The sequence below is a fragment of the Dermochelys coriacea genome, chromosome 1 (assembly GCF_009764565.3).
Source record: "Dermochelys coriacea isolate rDerCor1 chromosome 1, rDerCor1.pri.v4, whole genome shotgun sequence".
Taxonomy (NCBI): domain Eukaryota; kingdom Metazoa; phylum Chordata; order Testudines; family Dermochelyidae; genus Dermochelys; species Dermochelys coriacea.
Window position 1 is genome coordinate 27,256,116 of NC_050068.2, and position 15,067 is coordinate 27,271,182.

A 15,067-nucleotide genomic window follows, 5' to 3' on the forward strand; every position below is an offset into this window, starting at 1 on the left:
TGAGGGGAGTTAAAAACAATCCACAGTTCATTTATTTGTTATTTATATCACCAGCTAAGGATTTATTGTTTAATATACTGGATCAGGTTTTCAACTGATGTAAATCAACATAGGTTCATTGAACTCAATAGAGCTGAGCTGTTTTAGACTGGCAGAAGATCTGGTCCATTATTTTTATCTTGACAGTGTCCTTTCATTTTAATTCATTTTAGAACATGAGATTTCACCTCCAATTTGTTCCCTCCCACCTTTTGTTGTATTTTCAGAAATCCTCATTTCACTGGACTATTACATCCTCCAAATATAGCTGTAGATTTCCATTGTAACGTGAATGGTGAAAAAACAGCTGCATGCCTGTTTGTTTCAAAAGAGGCCTTTTATTGAACCAAGTGACACTAAAGGGTGTGGCTGTGTCTTGTGTTGCTAGGGATACCTCAGTCATTAACCACTCGCGGAATGGCAGCTACAACGAGAACTCCCTGGAGGTTCGAATATGGCAGGAAGAGGAGGAGATTGTTCAAGCCAATCGGAGGTGTCAGGACATGGAATACACGTAAAGGACAGCTTTAAATACTTACCGCGGGATTTGTGCTAAAGATCTTATCATGAGACTCATAGCGTCCTAACCGCTCGGATCCTTGGATAAGCTAGCCTACGCGTCATTTAGCCCTTCGCATGCCAATAGGCCCATTCTAAAAAGAGGGATTTTGCTTCAGTTTGTCTTCTAGTCATTTCACTCTTCAGCTATTAAAAGACAGGGATTAGGTTCTGCCTCCTCCCCTCCCTGGATTTAAACCTTCTTCACAACAAAGAGAGACCTTAAAAACGGATGGCTTCCTTACGACAAAAAGGAGGTTGGCATGAGCTTGCATGATCTCACTCAAAATTCTGACTTTTTAAAGCAAGACTCTCTAGTAGCCAATGCTTTAAATATGACTTCATTGCTGCCCAACCAAAAAGGTGTGTGTATGTATCTGATATCTCTCTGAGTTATATGAAAGGTACCATGGCATGTAGGAACAAACCTTTAAAACTGAACACCTGAAGTTGAACCCACACAAAAATGCATACAGAGGTATGGGGATGGACTTCACCTGAGTAAGGAGGGAAATAGACTTCTAGGATGGAGGATGTCACAACTGATCAAGAGAGCTTTAAACTAGGAATCTGGGGGAGATAGTTGGGAGATGTCCAGGTAATCTCCACACCGGATTTTAACATTGAGAGAGGAGAAAGCGAAGTAAAAAAGGATACAGTCGTGGGTAGGAGAATGGACATATAAGGAGGAAGGGTAGTGTACATACCAGTCTAATAGGTGATACTGGCGGTAGAGTGTCTGTGCCTAATCGGGTAAAGAATGTAAGCAAGGCCAAATGTCAAAAATTAAGATGTCTGTACACTAATGCGAGGAGCCTAGGTAACAAAATGGAGGAACTAAAGCTACTGGTGCAGAGAGTGAAACCAGATATTATAGGGATAACAGAAACATGGTGGAATGGTAGTCATGACTGGACTACAGGTATTGAAGGGTATGTGCTGTTTAGGAAAGCCCTAAAAAAAATTTTCTAAAAAAAATACCCTTCCTAAAAAAATATCCTTCCTAAAAAAAAATTTTTTTTAGAAAATTCACAACAGCGTGAATACGTGGTGGAATAGCATTGTATATCAGTGATGAGGTAGACTGTAAAGAAATAAGAAGTGATGGAATGGATAAGACAGAGTCTGTCTGGGCAAAAATCACATTGGGGAAGAAAGTTACTAGAGCCTCCCCTGGGATAGGGCTTGGGGTGTGCTATAGACCACTGGGATCCGATCTGGATATGGATAGAGATCCCTTTAATGTTTTTAATGAAGTAAATACTAATGGGAATTGTGTGAGAGTCGTGGGAGACTTTAACTTCCCAGATATAGACTGGAGGACAAGTGCTAGTAATAATAATAGGGCTCAGATTTTCCAGGATGTGATAGCCGATGGATTCCTTCACCAAGTAGTTGCTGAACCAACAAGAGGGGATGCCATTTTGGATTTGGTTTTGGTGAGTAGTGAGGAACTCATAGAAGAAATGGTTGTAGGGGACAGCCCTGGTTCGAGTGATCATGAGCTAATTCAGTTCAAACTAAATGGAAGGATAAACAAAAATAGATCTGTGAGTAGGGTTTTTGATTTCAAAAGAGCTAACTTTAAAAAATTAAGGAAATTAGTTAGGGAAGTGGATTGGACTGAAGAACTTGTGGACCTAAAGGTGGAGGAGGCCTGGAATTACTTCTAGTCAAAGTTGCAGAAACTGTCAGAAGCCTGCATCCCAAGAAAGGGGGAAAAGTTCATAGGCAGGAGTTGTAGACCAAGCTGGATGAGCAAGCATCTTAGAGAGGTGATTAAGAAAAAGCAGAAAGCCTACAAGGAGTGGAAGATGGGAGGGATCAGCAAGGAAAGCTACCTTATTGAGGTCAGAACATGTAGGGATAAAGTGAGACAGGCTAAAAGTCGAGTAGAGTTGGACCTAGCAAAGGGAATTAAAACCAATAGTAAAAGGTTCTATAGCCATATAAATAAGAAGAAAACAAAGAAAGAAGAAGTGGGACTGCTAAACATTGAGGATGGAGGGGAGGTTAAGAATAATTTAGGCATGGCCCAATATCTAAACAAATACTTTGCCTCAGTCTTTAATGAGGAGCTTAAGGATAATGGTAGGGTGACAAACGGGAATGAGGATATGGAGGTAGATATTACCATATCCGAGGTAGAAGCCAAACTTGAACAGCTTAATGGGACTAAATCGGGGGGCCCAGATAACCTTCATCCAAGAATATTAAAGGAACTGGCACATGAAATTGCAAGCCCATTAGCAAAAAATTTTAATGAATCTGTAAACTCAGGGGTTGTACCGTATGACTGGAGAATTGCTAACATAGTTCCTATTTTTAAGAAAGGAAAAAAAGGTGATCCAGGTAACTACAGGCCTGTTAGTTTGACATCTGTAGTATGCAAGGTCTTGGAAAAAAATTTGAAGGAGAAAGTAGTTAAGGACATTGAGGTCAATGGTAACTGGGAGAAAATACAACATGGTTTTACAAAAGGTAGATCGTATCAAACCAGCCTGATCTCCTTCTTTGAGAAGGTAACAGATTTTTTTTAGACAAAGGAAATGCAGTGGATCTAATTTACCTCAGTTTCAGTAAGGCATTTGATACAGTTCCACATGGGGAATTATTAGCTAAATTGGAAAAGATGGGGATAAATATGAAAATTGAAAGGTGGATATGGAACTGGTTAAAGGGAAGACTACAACGGGTCACACTGAAAGGTGAACTGTCAGGCTGGAAGGAGGTTACTAGTGGAGTTCCTCAGGGATGAGTTTTGGGACCAATCTTATTTAATCTTTTTACTACTGACCTTGGCACAAAAAGCAGGAATGTTCTAATAAAGTTTGCAGATGACACAAAGCTGGGAGGTATTGCCAATACAGAGAAGGATCGGGATATTATACAGGAAGATCTGGATGACCTTGTAAACTGGAGTAATAGTAATAAGATGAAACTTAATAGAGCAAAGTGCAAGATCATGCATTTAGGGATTAATAACAGAATTTTTGTTATAAACTGGGGACGCATCACTGAAAGTAACAGAGGAGGAGAAGGACCTTGGAGTATTGGTTGATCACAGGATGACTATGAGCCGCCAATGTGATATGGCCCTGAAAAAAGCTAATGCGGTCTTGGGATGCATCAGGCGAGGTATTTCCAGTAGAGATAAGGAGGTGTTAGTACCATTATATAAGGCACTGGTGAGACCTCACCTGGAATATTGTGTGCAGTTCTGGTCTCCAATGTTTAAGAAAGATGAATTCAGACTGGAAGAGGTACAGAGAAGGGCTACTAGGATGATCCGAAGAATGGAAAACTTGTCTTATGAAAGGAGACTCAAAGAGTTTGGCTTGTTTAGCCTAACCAAAAGAAGGCTGAGAGGAGATATGATTGCTCTTTATAAATATATCAGAGGAAGAATTATTTAAGCTCAGTACCAATGTGGACACAAGAACAAATGGATATAAACTGATCATCAGGAAGTTTAGACTTGAAATTAGACGAAGATTTCTAACAGTCAGAGGAGTGAAGTTCTGGAACAGCCTTCCCAGGGAAGCAGTGGGGGCACTAAGCTTGATAAGTTTATGAAAGGAATGATATGATGGGATAGCCTAATTTTGGCAATTAATTGATCTTCAACTATTAGCGGTAGATATGCCCAATGGCCTGTGATGGGATGTTAGATGGGGTGGGGTCTGAGTTACTACAGAGAATTCTTTCCTGGGTGTCTGGCTGGTGAGTCTTGCCCACATGCTCAGGGTTTAGGTGATCGCCATATATGGGCTCAGGAAGGAATTTTCCTCCAAGGCAGATTGGCAGAGGCCCTGGGGGTTTTTCGCCTTCCTCTGCCGCATGGGGCATGGGTCACTTGCTGGAGGATTCTCTGCACCTCGAAGTCTTTAAACCATGATTTGAGGACTCAGTAGCTCAGACATAGGTTAGGGGTTTGTTACAGGAGTGGGTGGGTGAGATTCTGTGACCTGCGTTGTGCAGGAGGTCAGACTAGACAATCATAATAGTCCCTTCTGACCTTAAAGTCTATGATTCTATGTTGATAAATTGGAAAGGGTCCAGAGAAAAGCCACAAGAATGATTAAAGGATTAGAAAACATGCCTTATAGTGATAGACGCAAGGAACTCAATCTATTTACCTTAACAAAGAGAAGGTTACGGGTTGACTTGATCACAGTTTATAAATAGTTGGTCCTTCCTGGCATGGAATCTATGAAAACAGTAGTTGCTACAGAACCTGTCTATGCACACGCAAGTGCCCATTACAAATGCAGTTTTCCCATTTTGAGCATGCAAATGCAAATATGTATGTAGCACGTCCAATTACTTGTTTGCAAGAGCTGCTCAAAAATTTGTAATCAAAACTTTTTTTTTATTTATTTTTTTGAGAAAATTTCTGTTTTCACAGATATTTCCCAGGTTTTGTTGAAAAGCAAAAAAAAAGCCAAATAAAATTCTGACAAAAAATTTTATGTTCTTCAAATTTTTTTTCAGAAAATACAAATATAATTTAACCGGTTCTATGTTTTTCATCTTATAGACACGTGCATGCATACACACCCACAGAGGACTTGAAATCAGGGGGAATTTTGCCACTGACTTCTTTAAGAGGTGGATCAGGATTTTATGTTGCAAGTGCAAATTAGGGACTCCATTTTGAAAAGCCTTAAAGTTTTCAACTCCCTTATATGTTTATTTAGACCATATGTGACATTTCTTTTTTAAAACCCTCACAAAAAACATCTGCTGTATTTGGCTATATTTCACAAGACATGATTTTCATTTGACTGGCATTTTAATTAGTTAGTTCAAACCTTTTCAGTTTGATTCAGTCTTAAATTCCCCACCGCCATGTTTCCACAGCCTGTTCTCAAATAATTGATTCTTTATCATCTTAAAACATTTTCAGGATCTATAGAAGAAAGCTGTTGGGGCCTCCAATTAGTTGGAAAACACAGACCATTAGTTGTTTCCACTGCTTTCAACAGAAACTCAGGGCCCAATCCAATGCTCACTGAAGGCAATGGAAGTTTCTTTCATTTATTTCAGTGGCAGTTGGTATGGGGTCTCAGAGATTTGGGCAAGATAATTTAATTATTATTATTTCAATCTATTATAGGGCCAACTCCTGAGGTTTTTACGCAGTTTTAATTCAGTCTACCGTGATTCAGACAAAACTCCCCAATGGCAATCTGCCACAGTAAAGAACTCAGGATTTAGCCCAGAAGTATTATGGGGCAAAGAAAATTGCTCCTTTACCTATCTGAATGATCCCATCAGTCCACAGCATCTTTAGGACTATTTTTCAGATTAATCTTGCTAGTTTATTGAAGAAATATCAATGGATCAGCTTAATTTAAATCTATTTAATCTTACAAAAAGATTGTAATAGCAGGAAATATTGCCCAGTTAAGCTGTGCAATTGCCCTCAAAGGAAATGGTGGATATTTCATTGTTTGAGTTGCTTAAAACTGGAAGGGGTAAAGCAGCAGAGCATGTACTACAGGGAAAAGGCAGCAATGGAATAGCTGTGATCTAGGAGTTATTTTCTATCTTTGTAAGCAGAACATTCATATTTTGGCAGGATAAAGAATCTGCATGCGAAAATAATTGAGAAAGATGCCATGATCAAGGTCCTTCAGCAGCGTTTGCGGAAGGATGCTGGGAAAACAGACAGCACAAGTTTACGTCCTGCTCGATCAGTCCCGTCCATCGCTGCAGCAACGGGTGCGCATTCCCGCCAGACCTCTCTCACCAGCAATCAGATAGCTGAGGAAAAGAAGGAGGAGAAGACCTGGAAAGGAAGCATAGGTGAGCACCAATTTGAGCGAGGCATTGGCAGTGCAAACAGTTTCAGAGAGAGGGCGGCTTAACAAGTAAAATCTGTCTGTGGCCAGAATAAGACTTTTAGGGTCAGCGTTGAAAGTGTGATTGGCCACCTTCCATAAACAGTTTGAACCACCACCCTGTGTGTTCAGGCACAGCTGTACTCGCCTGACAATCATACCCAGAGGAATGCAGGCAGTGTATGCATATTTCATGGGAATCAAACCTACTCTGGGCTAGGAAAAGTTGCATTAAACTAGAGAGCAGACAGCACTTTGGATAGGAATTTGCAATGTAATAAGGCAGGAAAAAAAAGAAGGCATGCCATTTTGGGCTGTGTGCAAAAAGGCATTGCAATCCAGCAATAGCCCCTCTCTACATGGCACTGCTGAGACAGCAATTTCAGAATGCTGTGTTCAGTGTGCTTGGTGTCAGAACAATGTAGGCAAATGAGAGGGGGTTCAGAGAAGAGCAATTGTTCTGAAATGACTGATGTATCAGATGAGGTAAAAACGACTGAATCTGTACATCTTGAGGAAATAGTTTCTGAGAGTGTCATGGGAACAACATGAACACCAAAGAAGAAGAAGAACAGTGCAGAATATAATGAGTGGTAATGGGATCAAAGGAAGGGTCTTGTGCTTTTACCTGCTCATACAGGCTGTGGGAAGCAAATATGCATGGAATTGAGAGTGGGAGCATGAAAGATTGGCAATAGAATCTTCAATGTATGCTCGTCCCCTCCCGGGTAGCCTTCAGCAGCTCCTCTATCCCAATTCTGCAAGGTTGGGCCTCCATGGCTTTGGGGAACGATGGAAGGGGTGCATAGCAACGGCTGTATGAGGCGCACTTTACTCTTAACCAGTCAGCTGTGCTCCTTTGAGAACCATGGGAGGAAGGAGAAGTTGGGTGGCACCAGAGTGGGGTCAGCACACCACTGAGAATATGTGCTGAGTGTCCAAATTCCTCATCCCTGTGGTGAATCTCACACTCTTTCCCCTCTAGGGGGTTTTATCATGGACTCAAGAGAAGGGACCTTTTCAGCTGACCTTTTCAGCTGATATTAGGAAAATCTTCCTGATAGTGAGATCTAGGAGGCTGTCTCTCAGGGGGAGCCTCCCCAGATGAGTAGTGGTCCCCTCATTAGTGGATATATTTAAAATTACCCTGCACCAAAGCCCTGGAGAACAATCCTGCCCTGGGAGGAGGCTGGGCTGGGGGATCTAGCAGGGCTTCTCCATCTCTGATTTTACTAACATGATCATTATTGTGTTTTTAGGGTTGCTGTTAGGGAAGGATCATCACGACCATTCATCAATCCCTGCACTGCCTCCCCTACCTCCCTCTTTGTCCTGTGCAGCCCCCTCGTTGCCAGTCAGCGCCTCCCATGCTAAAACAGGCAGCAAAGACAGCAGCACTCAGACTGACAAAAGCTCTGAGCTTTTCTGGCCAAACACTTCTTCTTTTCCAGGCAGGGGAAGGCTAAACGCCACCCCATCGAACAGCCCTGCCCTGAGACACACAGGAGCCAAAGGCACTAGAGATAAACTAGGTAAGTGATTCCAACCTTCATGGTACAATCAGTGCATTGATATTTTGGTGACTCACGCTATATAGGTGCCTGAGACAAATATAATTATAGACAGACAATACTTCTTAGATGGATGAATAAATTGTTGCTGGTTATTATCTCAAGACAATCAAAAGCATCCTTTAAGTCAAATTTAAGAGAGAGATGTGTGCAAAACCACCTAGTTTGGCCTTGCAAACTTTCCTATGCAGAGCTTAGATTTTTTTACCAGTTTTCATCAAGTTCCATTAATTTGCTGAAGGGAGAAATTTCAGCATGTACAGTTATTTGTGGTGCCAAAAGTGACATTCCATCCTGGAACTGGTCACAACATTTCTCACCTTGGATACATTCCGCATTTGTTCCCACATTCAGACAAACATTTTTTTGTAGAATTTTCCCAGTTTAAACTATTTTGGGGGGGAAGAAATCATTTGTTTCATATTTTTATGAAAACTTGTGGGAAAAGTGAGCCAAAAACACAGAATGGTTTACTTTTGTGTGAAAACTAGGGAAATTTGATTTAGAAATAATTTTTGATGGATAGGGACTGTTTCCATACACTCCTAGTTAGAGGAGACATTTGTTTTAAAAACATTATTTTAGAAAAAGACTGTTTCCCACACAATCTTTTATTCCCCATGAAAAGAAATCCATTGCTGTTAATTGAAAGAGGTGCAGTCAAGTAATTTAAACCCTAAATTTATATTTCAGGAAGGGAAATAAGATGGGTGTAGACTTGTGTTTTCAGCCTTTAGATTCTCTTGTGATGGGGCAATAGACAGATAGATAAAATACATGGATTACAATAGTATCTTGGACTAATTTTTCAAAATGCTGTATGAGTAGAACTGTTTTCACAGATAAAGAAAAAGAATAAAAACAACTTAAAAATATTTAGGGATTTTATACTCAGTTATATCACTATAGATCCAGAGTAGCTGCTCTGAGAAGCTTCCCCAAATAATGGTAAAGCCTACAGCATATTGACATTTTCCAAATTTCAGTTTTTCAGTGAAAGTTGTGATTTTGATGCCCAACTTGAGACACCTTAAAGGGGGTTTAAGAGTAGCAGCCATGTTAGTCTGTACTCTAAGGTGCCACAAATACTCCTTTTCTTCTTAAGGGGGTGAAGCTGAGCCACCCTCCTTCTAAAAATCAGGCCTCTACAAGGTGTCCAAAATCACAAGTCTCTTGAAAATCTTGGCCAGTATGTTTTCCAAAATTCAGCTCTGGGGTTAGTTCAAGCCCCTTTTCAATTAACAATGAATTAAACTTTTAAACTTCTCTGTGTTTTAATGATCTAAAAAATTCTTTCTGCTTTAAGAATCTGAGGATTCTTATGGTGATATGGCAGTTTCAGTATCTAGGTAGGCATTTATTGTGTTTATTAGCAACACAGGGGAAGAAACATTGTTAAATGTCATTTTTATCTTTACCATGTCCCTTTAATTCACATTGTGTCCAATCTTACATTCTTTGCATGCTAATTAACCTACTAACGTCAGTGGGATTCCTTTGGTGCACCAGGAATTCAGGGTCAGGTTCTACTATGAAATACACACAAGCCCTTCTTGGTGCAAATCCAGTTTGCCACAGAGAACTTCAGATGTTGCAAATGGAAGGAGTTATATTTTCAAATTGCAAAACTGAAACATAAAAATAAGAATTCTATCTCAGAGGGCATAAGTGACTGAGGAGTTGTTGTATCCTGGCAAACACCAAAGGAGCTCTCTCTGATGTCACTACCTAAGGGATGAATTTGGCCTTACATTATAAAAAAGTATTGTTAGAGATTTCCCCCCAAAATATTTTGCATTAGTTTTAGAGAATTTCTGATGAATCTGGATTTCTCTCTCTCCTCACTGTCACAGAGAACTCCCCCAGCCATGGGAAGCTGTCTGATAACAAAGGCCGAGTAAGCAGTTTGGTCCAGAAGCCTGAATTTCCTGATGCCGACATGATGGAAGTCCTCATCTGAGGAAAGAGTGACCTTCCTCAGGATTTTGTTTCATTCAAGTCCACGGAGGCCAATGTTGTACAAATCTTAAAAACTAAATATATGAGTTTGAAGAACTCTGAGAAAGATTGAGTCTGGAAGGAGCCTAGAGGCTGAGATGAATAAGACTTTGAATGACAGAGGGAAAAGAAAGAGATGTAAACATGAAATGAAGGATGTTGAAGGTGGACATGAATGGCTGGAATATTCTGACAACAGAAGGTGATAAGGAAACATGGATTCACAAAGAGATGGTAAAGGAAATAGGAACTGCATGTACTATTGTAGAGAAAATGTATCTTTTTACCATTTACAACAGTGTTCTATAATGCTATTCTATTTTACTCTCTAGCTACAACCAAGACAGAGACTGAAATCCTGGCTCTGTTGAAGTCAGTGGGAGTTCGTGAATTGTCCAGAAGTTTACACTTTTCTCAAATTTAGTCATTATTCATAATTGTTCACGAGATTATTTTAGCAAAAAAATCTTGGTCTGTAGATTGAGCACAAAGCAGTTTGTTGTAAGTATTTGTTTCAAGCCAGGTTGGTTTGTTTTGGTTGGATGTATAGGTCTTTCCTGGTTGGATGAGTGCTACTCTTGGGAACAGGTTTCCAAAGCAAATTCTCATGTTTTGCAAATTCAAAATTTGCTCAAAATTCACTGTCTCCAGGAGCATTTCTTTGCTAGAATTTGCATAGAAGATGCATGTAAAAGGGGCATAAACCCTGTCAAAGCAATTTCTTTTACAATTTTGGTAACTATTCAGGGGAAAATGTTGAGCATATTCCCTCAGCTCTAATACATAAAACACACACACAAAGCTGTGTAAGCAGCAAATTGTACATACATTCAAGTGCTAAAAGTTTTTACTCATGAGGGCCTGGAGACAATGGGCATTCAGGATGCTCAGCACCTCGCAGGGAACAACATGGTGCCACTGTAGATGTATTCTCTGGCTTATTAAAATAATAGTATAGTATTCTGCAGTATTCTGTCCAAACTGCTTCAGCATTGTCAGTGGGGCAAATTCTACCCTCCTGTTATGACCCAGGGTGAATTTGAGCATGCAATGGCAGGCAGCGTTTTAGGCCAGGGTTACTACCGTGTTTGGGGCCAATCACTGTAGAGGTTTGAGAGGAATGTGGAGATCATTGACTGATTTCAGCCTAATTCATCCAGGTTTACTGCTTGCAATTGAGATCAGAATCAGGCCCTTGGGTGTATATTAAATAACAATAATAAATTAGTCAATACACTTGGGATGAGAAATAATAAAAGTCCTCACTTAAAAATGGATTTCCACTGCACATGGCTCTGCAGGAGTTAATTTGCACAACTGCTTAGCATGGTTCAGTTTGTTGGTAAGATTTCTACAGTACTTCGTAGCTGCCTGTCTGGGATGTTTACATTCATTTTAAAAGACAGCCTGGTTGTGTAAATGAGAAAGGATGTTTCTGAACATGCACGGAAATTCTCCTAATCCTTTTTTCCTGATCTTAAAGGGACCAATCCTGCAGCCCTTTCATAAGTAACCATTCCTCACCCGAGTCAAGGTTACAGGACTGGGCTCGAATTTTAATTGTGACACATGTGAATGTGTGTTGAGAGATGGAAGATTTAACATTTCTAAGGTCACCAGGTTAGGGTCCCGAAGGGATATTTTGGTGGTGAGTTTGTATATGTACACATGCATAACCATTGCTGTCTAAATTATCATTCCTTAGAAGTTACATTCCCTTCCCCCCCCCCCGCCCCCCCGGTGCAGAGGAGCCTGAACAAGACCTACGCCCCACTTAAAGCTTCCCAGTAAGGCTTAAATGGGACAAAAGTGGAACCTGTTCTATGTAAAAAGATCCTTGTCCTGGCTCTCTGCACAAGGGTGAATTTCATCCTCCATGATTCAGCCAGAATTTGGTCAAATCAAAACACGTTTTCATGGAACAGGACTATGTATGCAGAGTTCCTCGATGGAGGCTGGAATTCACCTTTTCATCACTTTGGTTGTGGGGCTGCTCACAAGAATAGAACTCTATGAAAATAACTCTTTTTTTTTTTCCCACAAATATGGCTGGAGATTTGTTCAAACTAAAAAATAAATGGCTTCTGGGCAGAGCCCAAGTTTTGAAAATGTCTCCCCAAGGTGAGAAGACAAAGGTCGGGAGGCAGCATATTCTAATAACTGAGAGTCTAGAAACTCCCCATGCGCTAATCTTGGCTCAGCCACTGTCTCTCTGTGTGTCCTTGGGCAAGTCAGTCAATCTCTCTGGGCCTGATTCACTGCTGCGCTACTCCAGTTTTACACCAGTGTCACTGGCCTAAAAATGGAAGGACTGCAGTGTAGCCTCAGGCCTTGTGTGTCTGAGTGACCCCAGCTGTAAAATGCGGATAGGAATGCTTTTCTTCCTACCAGGGTTGTGGAGAAGGCTGGTGTTTGTACAGTGCTTTGATGATGCAAAGCGCTATATAAGTGCTTAGTGTTTTTAACCCCAAAAAATCTCCCCAAGAGAAACTCTCCCCCACCCGCCTTTCGCGTCTGATCTTACATTCCTTGCTCCCTCAAGTTAATGGGATTTGAGACACTTCAGGAATGCAGAACTTGGCTCCAAGAGTTTAACTGCATCAATGTTAATAATAATTTGGTTGTTTCCTGCTGACCTGCCATCTCTCTTCTCCACTTGTTTTCTCCCAAGATGAAACATTCCTCATTTTAAAATGTACCTTTCAGTGGTGTAAGGCGTGACAGTAATTAAGGGGACACACCTCACCATGAAACCTAACACACACAACTTTGCTTCTTTTATTCCAAATGCTGGGGGTAGATGTCGCTCCTCATCATTTAAAAAAAAAAAAATCTTTCCAAATCTTTGGATTCTCTTTTTCTACTGAAGTTAGGGGTTAATACGGCCTTGAGATGGGGGTGAGGGTGATTTTGCAGCCCTGGTGGTCAAAGATTAAAGTGTGCCAAGGCACCTCTTCCGCCTCGCAGGGCTCAGCACTTGCTCCTCTGCTGGTGGAGGTGGGCCTGGAGTGAATCAGCCCCTCTCCAGACAGTGTTTATCTTCCCACTAGGGGGGTTATTTGTCAATATTTTCCAGCTAGGCTTCAGCGGAGGTCCAAGGAGTTCTCCTCCACCAAACCAAAGGACACAAATCTACAAAACAGAAAAGGGGAATACCTTTTCCTACCCTCTTTCTGGGGTTGGGTGGCCTTTTTGTTGGCCCTGGGGTGCCAGTTCATCCCCTAAACAGGCAGGCAGTTAAGTAGCTTCCCCTGTAGGGAGGTGAGCAGCCTTCCACCGTGGAGGAGTCCTTTCTCCTTGCTGCCACTAGCCCTGCAGCAGCTAGTCTCTCCCCCTCCTCTCTCACCAGCAGAGGGGTTTGTACAGATTTCAGGCAGCCCTTAATTGGACTCGGGTGTCCCTAGTGGACCTGAAGTAACTCCTTTCCAGCTTAGAGGAAAAAGGGCCTTTATCATTCTAGGGCTCATCTACCCGCCTTCCACCACTCTCTCCCAGCTGTCCAGCCTGACTTTGTCACAAAAGTCACATGTTTAGATTCATTCATGTGTTCAGGGCTGGCCCCAGGGGGTCATGTGGGGAACCCTCTTGCAAAGACTTACACTGAGCTCTTCCTACTGGCCACTAGATTGTGGAGACTGCAACCACTTTCAAGTCTGCTTCCACTGAAAACTTGTGCTCTGAAGGCCTGCAGGTGCCAAAAACCAGCCGTGTGTCTGATACAACATGGAGTAGTGCATAGCAAAACGATACTTTTTTTTGTACTAAACAATGTTGTTAAATCTATGCACTTATATTTCTCTATACATAGAAATATTCATATGTCAGCATCTCCCTCTCTCTAATTTTTGCACTTGTTAAACCAAGAAATAGGGTCTGTTTTTAAGTATTAGCAGTTTTGTCTTGCAAAGCAAATGCATAAACCCTTTGGAAGATGTTACACAGTTTAATATGCATTGTAACAGAAATTCCTTTTCCTCACTTTGTTAATTTAAATGTTTTAAGAGAATATGCATTCGACATATGGCTTCTATCTGTCCTTCATACGGTCTTGATCCTACAACCTTGATTCACATCAGTAGTCCTTACTCAAGTGAACAGATGTGGCAAGATCACACCCTTAATTAGGCATGGATCAGCAGAGAGACAAGGGAGTAAAAATAAAACTACTAGTGATAAATATTTCACCAAATGGACCTTGGACCTTTTCTAAGGAATAAGGATACACAAAAGCTTTGTAATCCTTTTGTTTGTTCAGTATTTTATTGCTAGCTATGCTATTTCCTTTCAAGCAGAACTATTTAATATATGCTGTACATATATACAACTAATCATCCAGCAAAAACGGTGTTCTATTAACGTGCATGATGGTGTTGTTTTCACACAATTATATCTGCTAGCGGTATATCTTTGCTTCTTTTGGTCACTTAGAATACACCTCTCCCTCTCTCTTTATATATATTCCAGCATTTCTTTAAGCATCAATCCCTCCAGTTTCAATACCCAAAGGTGTGTTTACAATTGATGCTGCCCAGAATTCTAGTCATCTACAGAAAACTATTTATTTAGATAGCTTTTGAATTCACAGCTGAAATTTTTCTTTTCACGCAAAGGAAGGCAGTGGATCTCTACCCAAAGTTAGAGCATTAGTGGCAATATGTGTAAAGTACTACTGTTAGTAAATCAGTTCACCTAGCCTCAGCAAACCAGTGTAACTGCATTTCTACTGTTCTTCCCAAATGCTTGATTTGTATTGTGCTTTGTGAAATTGTGCTGTAGCCATTCCAGGTGATGTTGGTAACTGATTGTAAAATATTGTCATTTTCTACTGTTGTTGGTTGTATAGAATGGTTGGTGTACAGTGTTGTACAGCTGGAGGGGTGTTTGTACATATGTGGGGAAATGAAGAACATTATGTGTCACTCGCGGCAAATATTGATATTGTTGGTCAGCCAAAGATTTTCCTATTCTTTGCTGCTTAAACTTGTGCCTTAATATTGTATATAATAAATGTATAAAATGTTTCCTTCCTTGAGTTTCCAGTGTGAAATGTATCAG

General features: G+C 40.8%; 1 protein-coding gene across 7 annotated transcripts in view; it reads left to right on the top strand.

Annotated features, from left to right (window-relative positions):
- AMOTL1 (angiomotin like 1) overlaps positions 1 to 15,044 on the top strand; it is a 144,368-nt gene extending 129,324 nt beyond the window's left edge. For all 7 annotated transcript variants that reach the window (XM_038386955.2, XM_043504172.1, XM_038386960.2 and 4 more), the window contains 4 exons: positions 428 to 553; positions 6,182 to 6,408; positions 7,703 to 7,975; positions 9,868 to 15,044. In XM_038386955.2, the coding sequence (XP_038242883.1) occupies positions 428 to 553; positions 6,182 to 6,408; positions 7,703 to 7,975; positions 9,868 to 9,974 (733 nt within the window). In that variant the 3' untranslated portion in view covers positions 9,975 to 15,044. The remainder of the gene's footprint in view (positions 1 to 427; positions 554 to 6,181; positions 6,409 to 7,702; positions 7,976 to 9,867) is intronic.
- Positions 15,045 to 15,067: the final 23 nt, after the last annotated feature.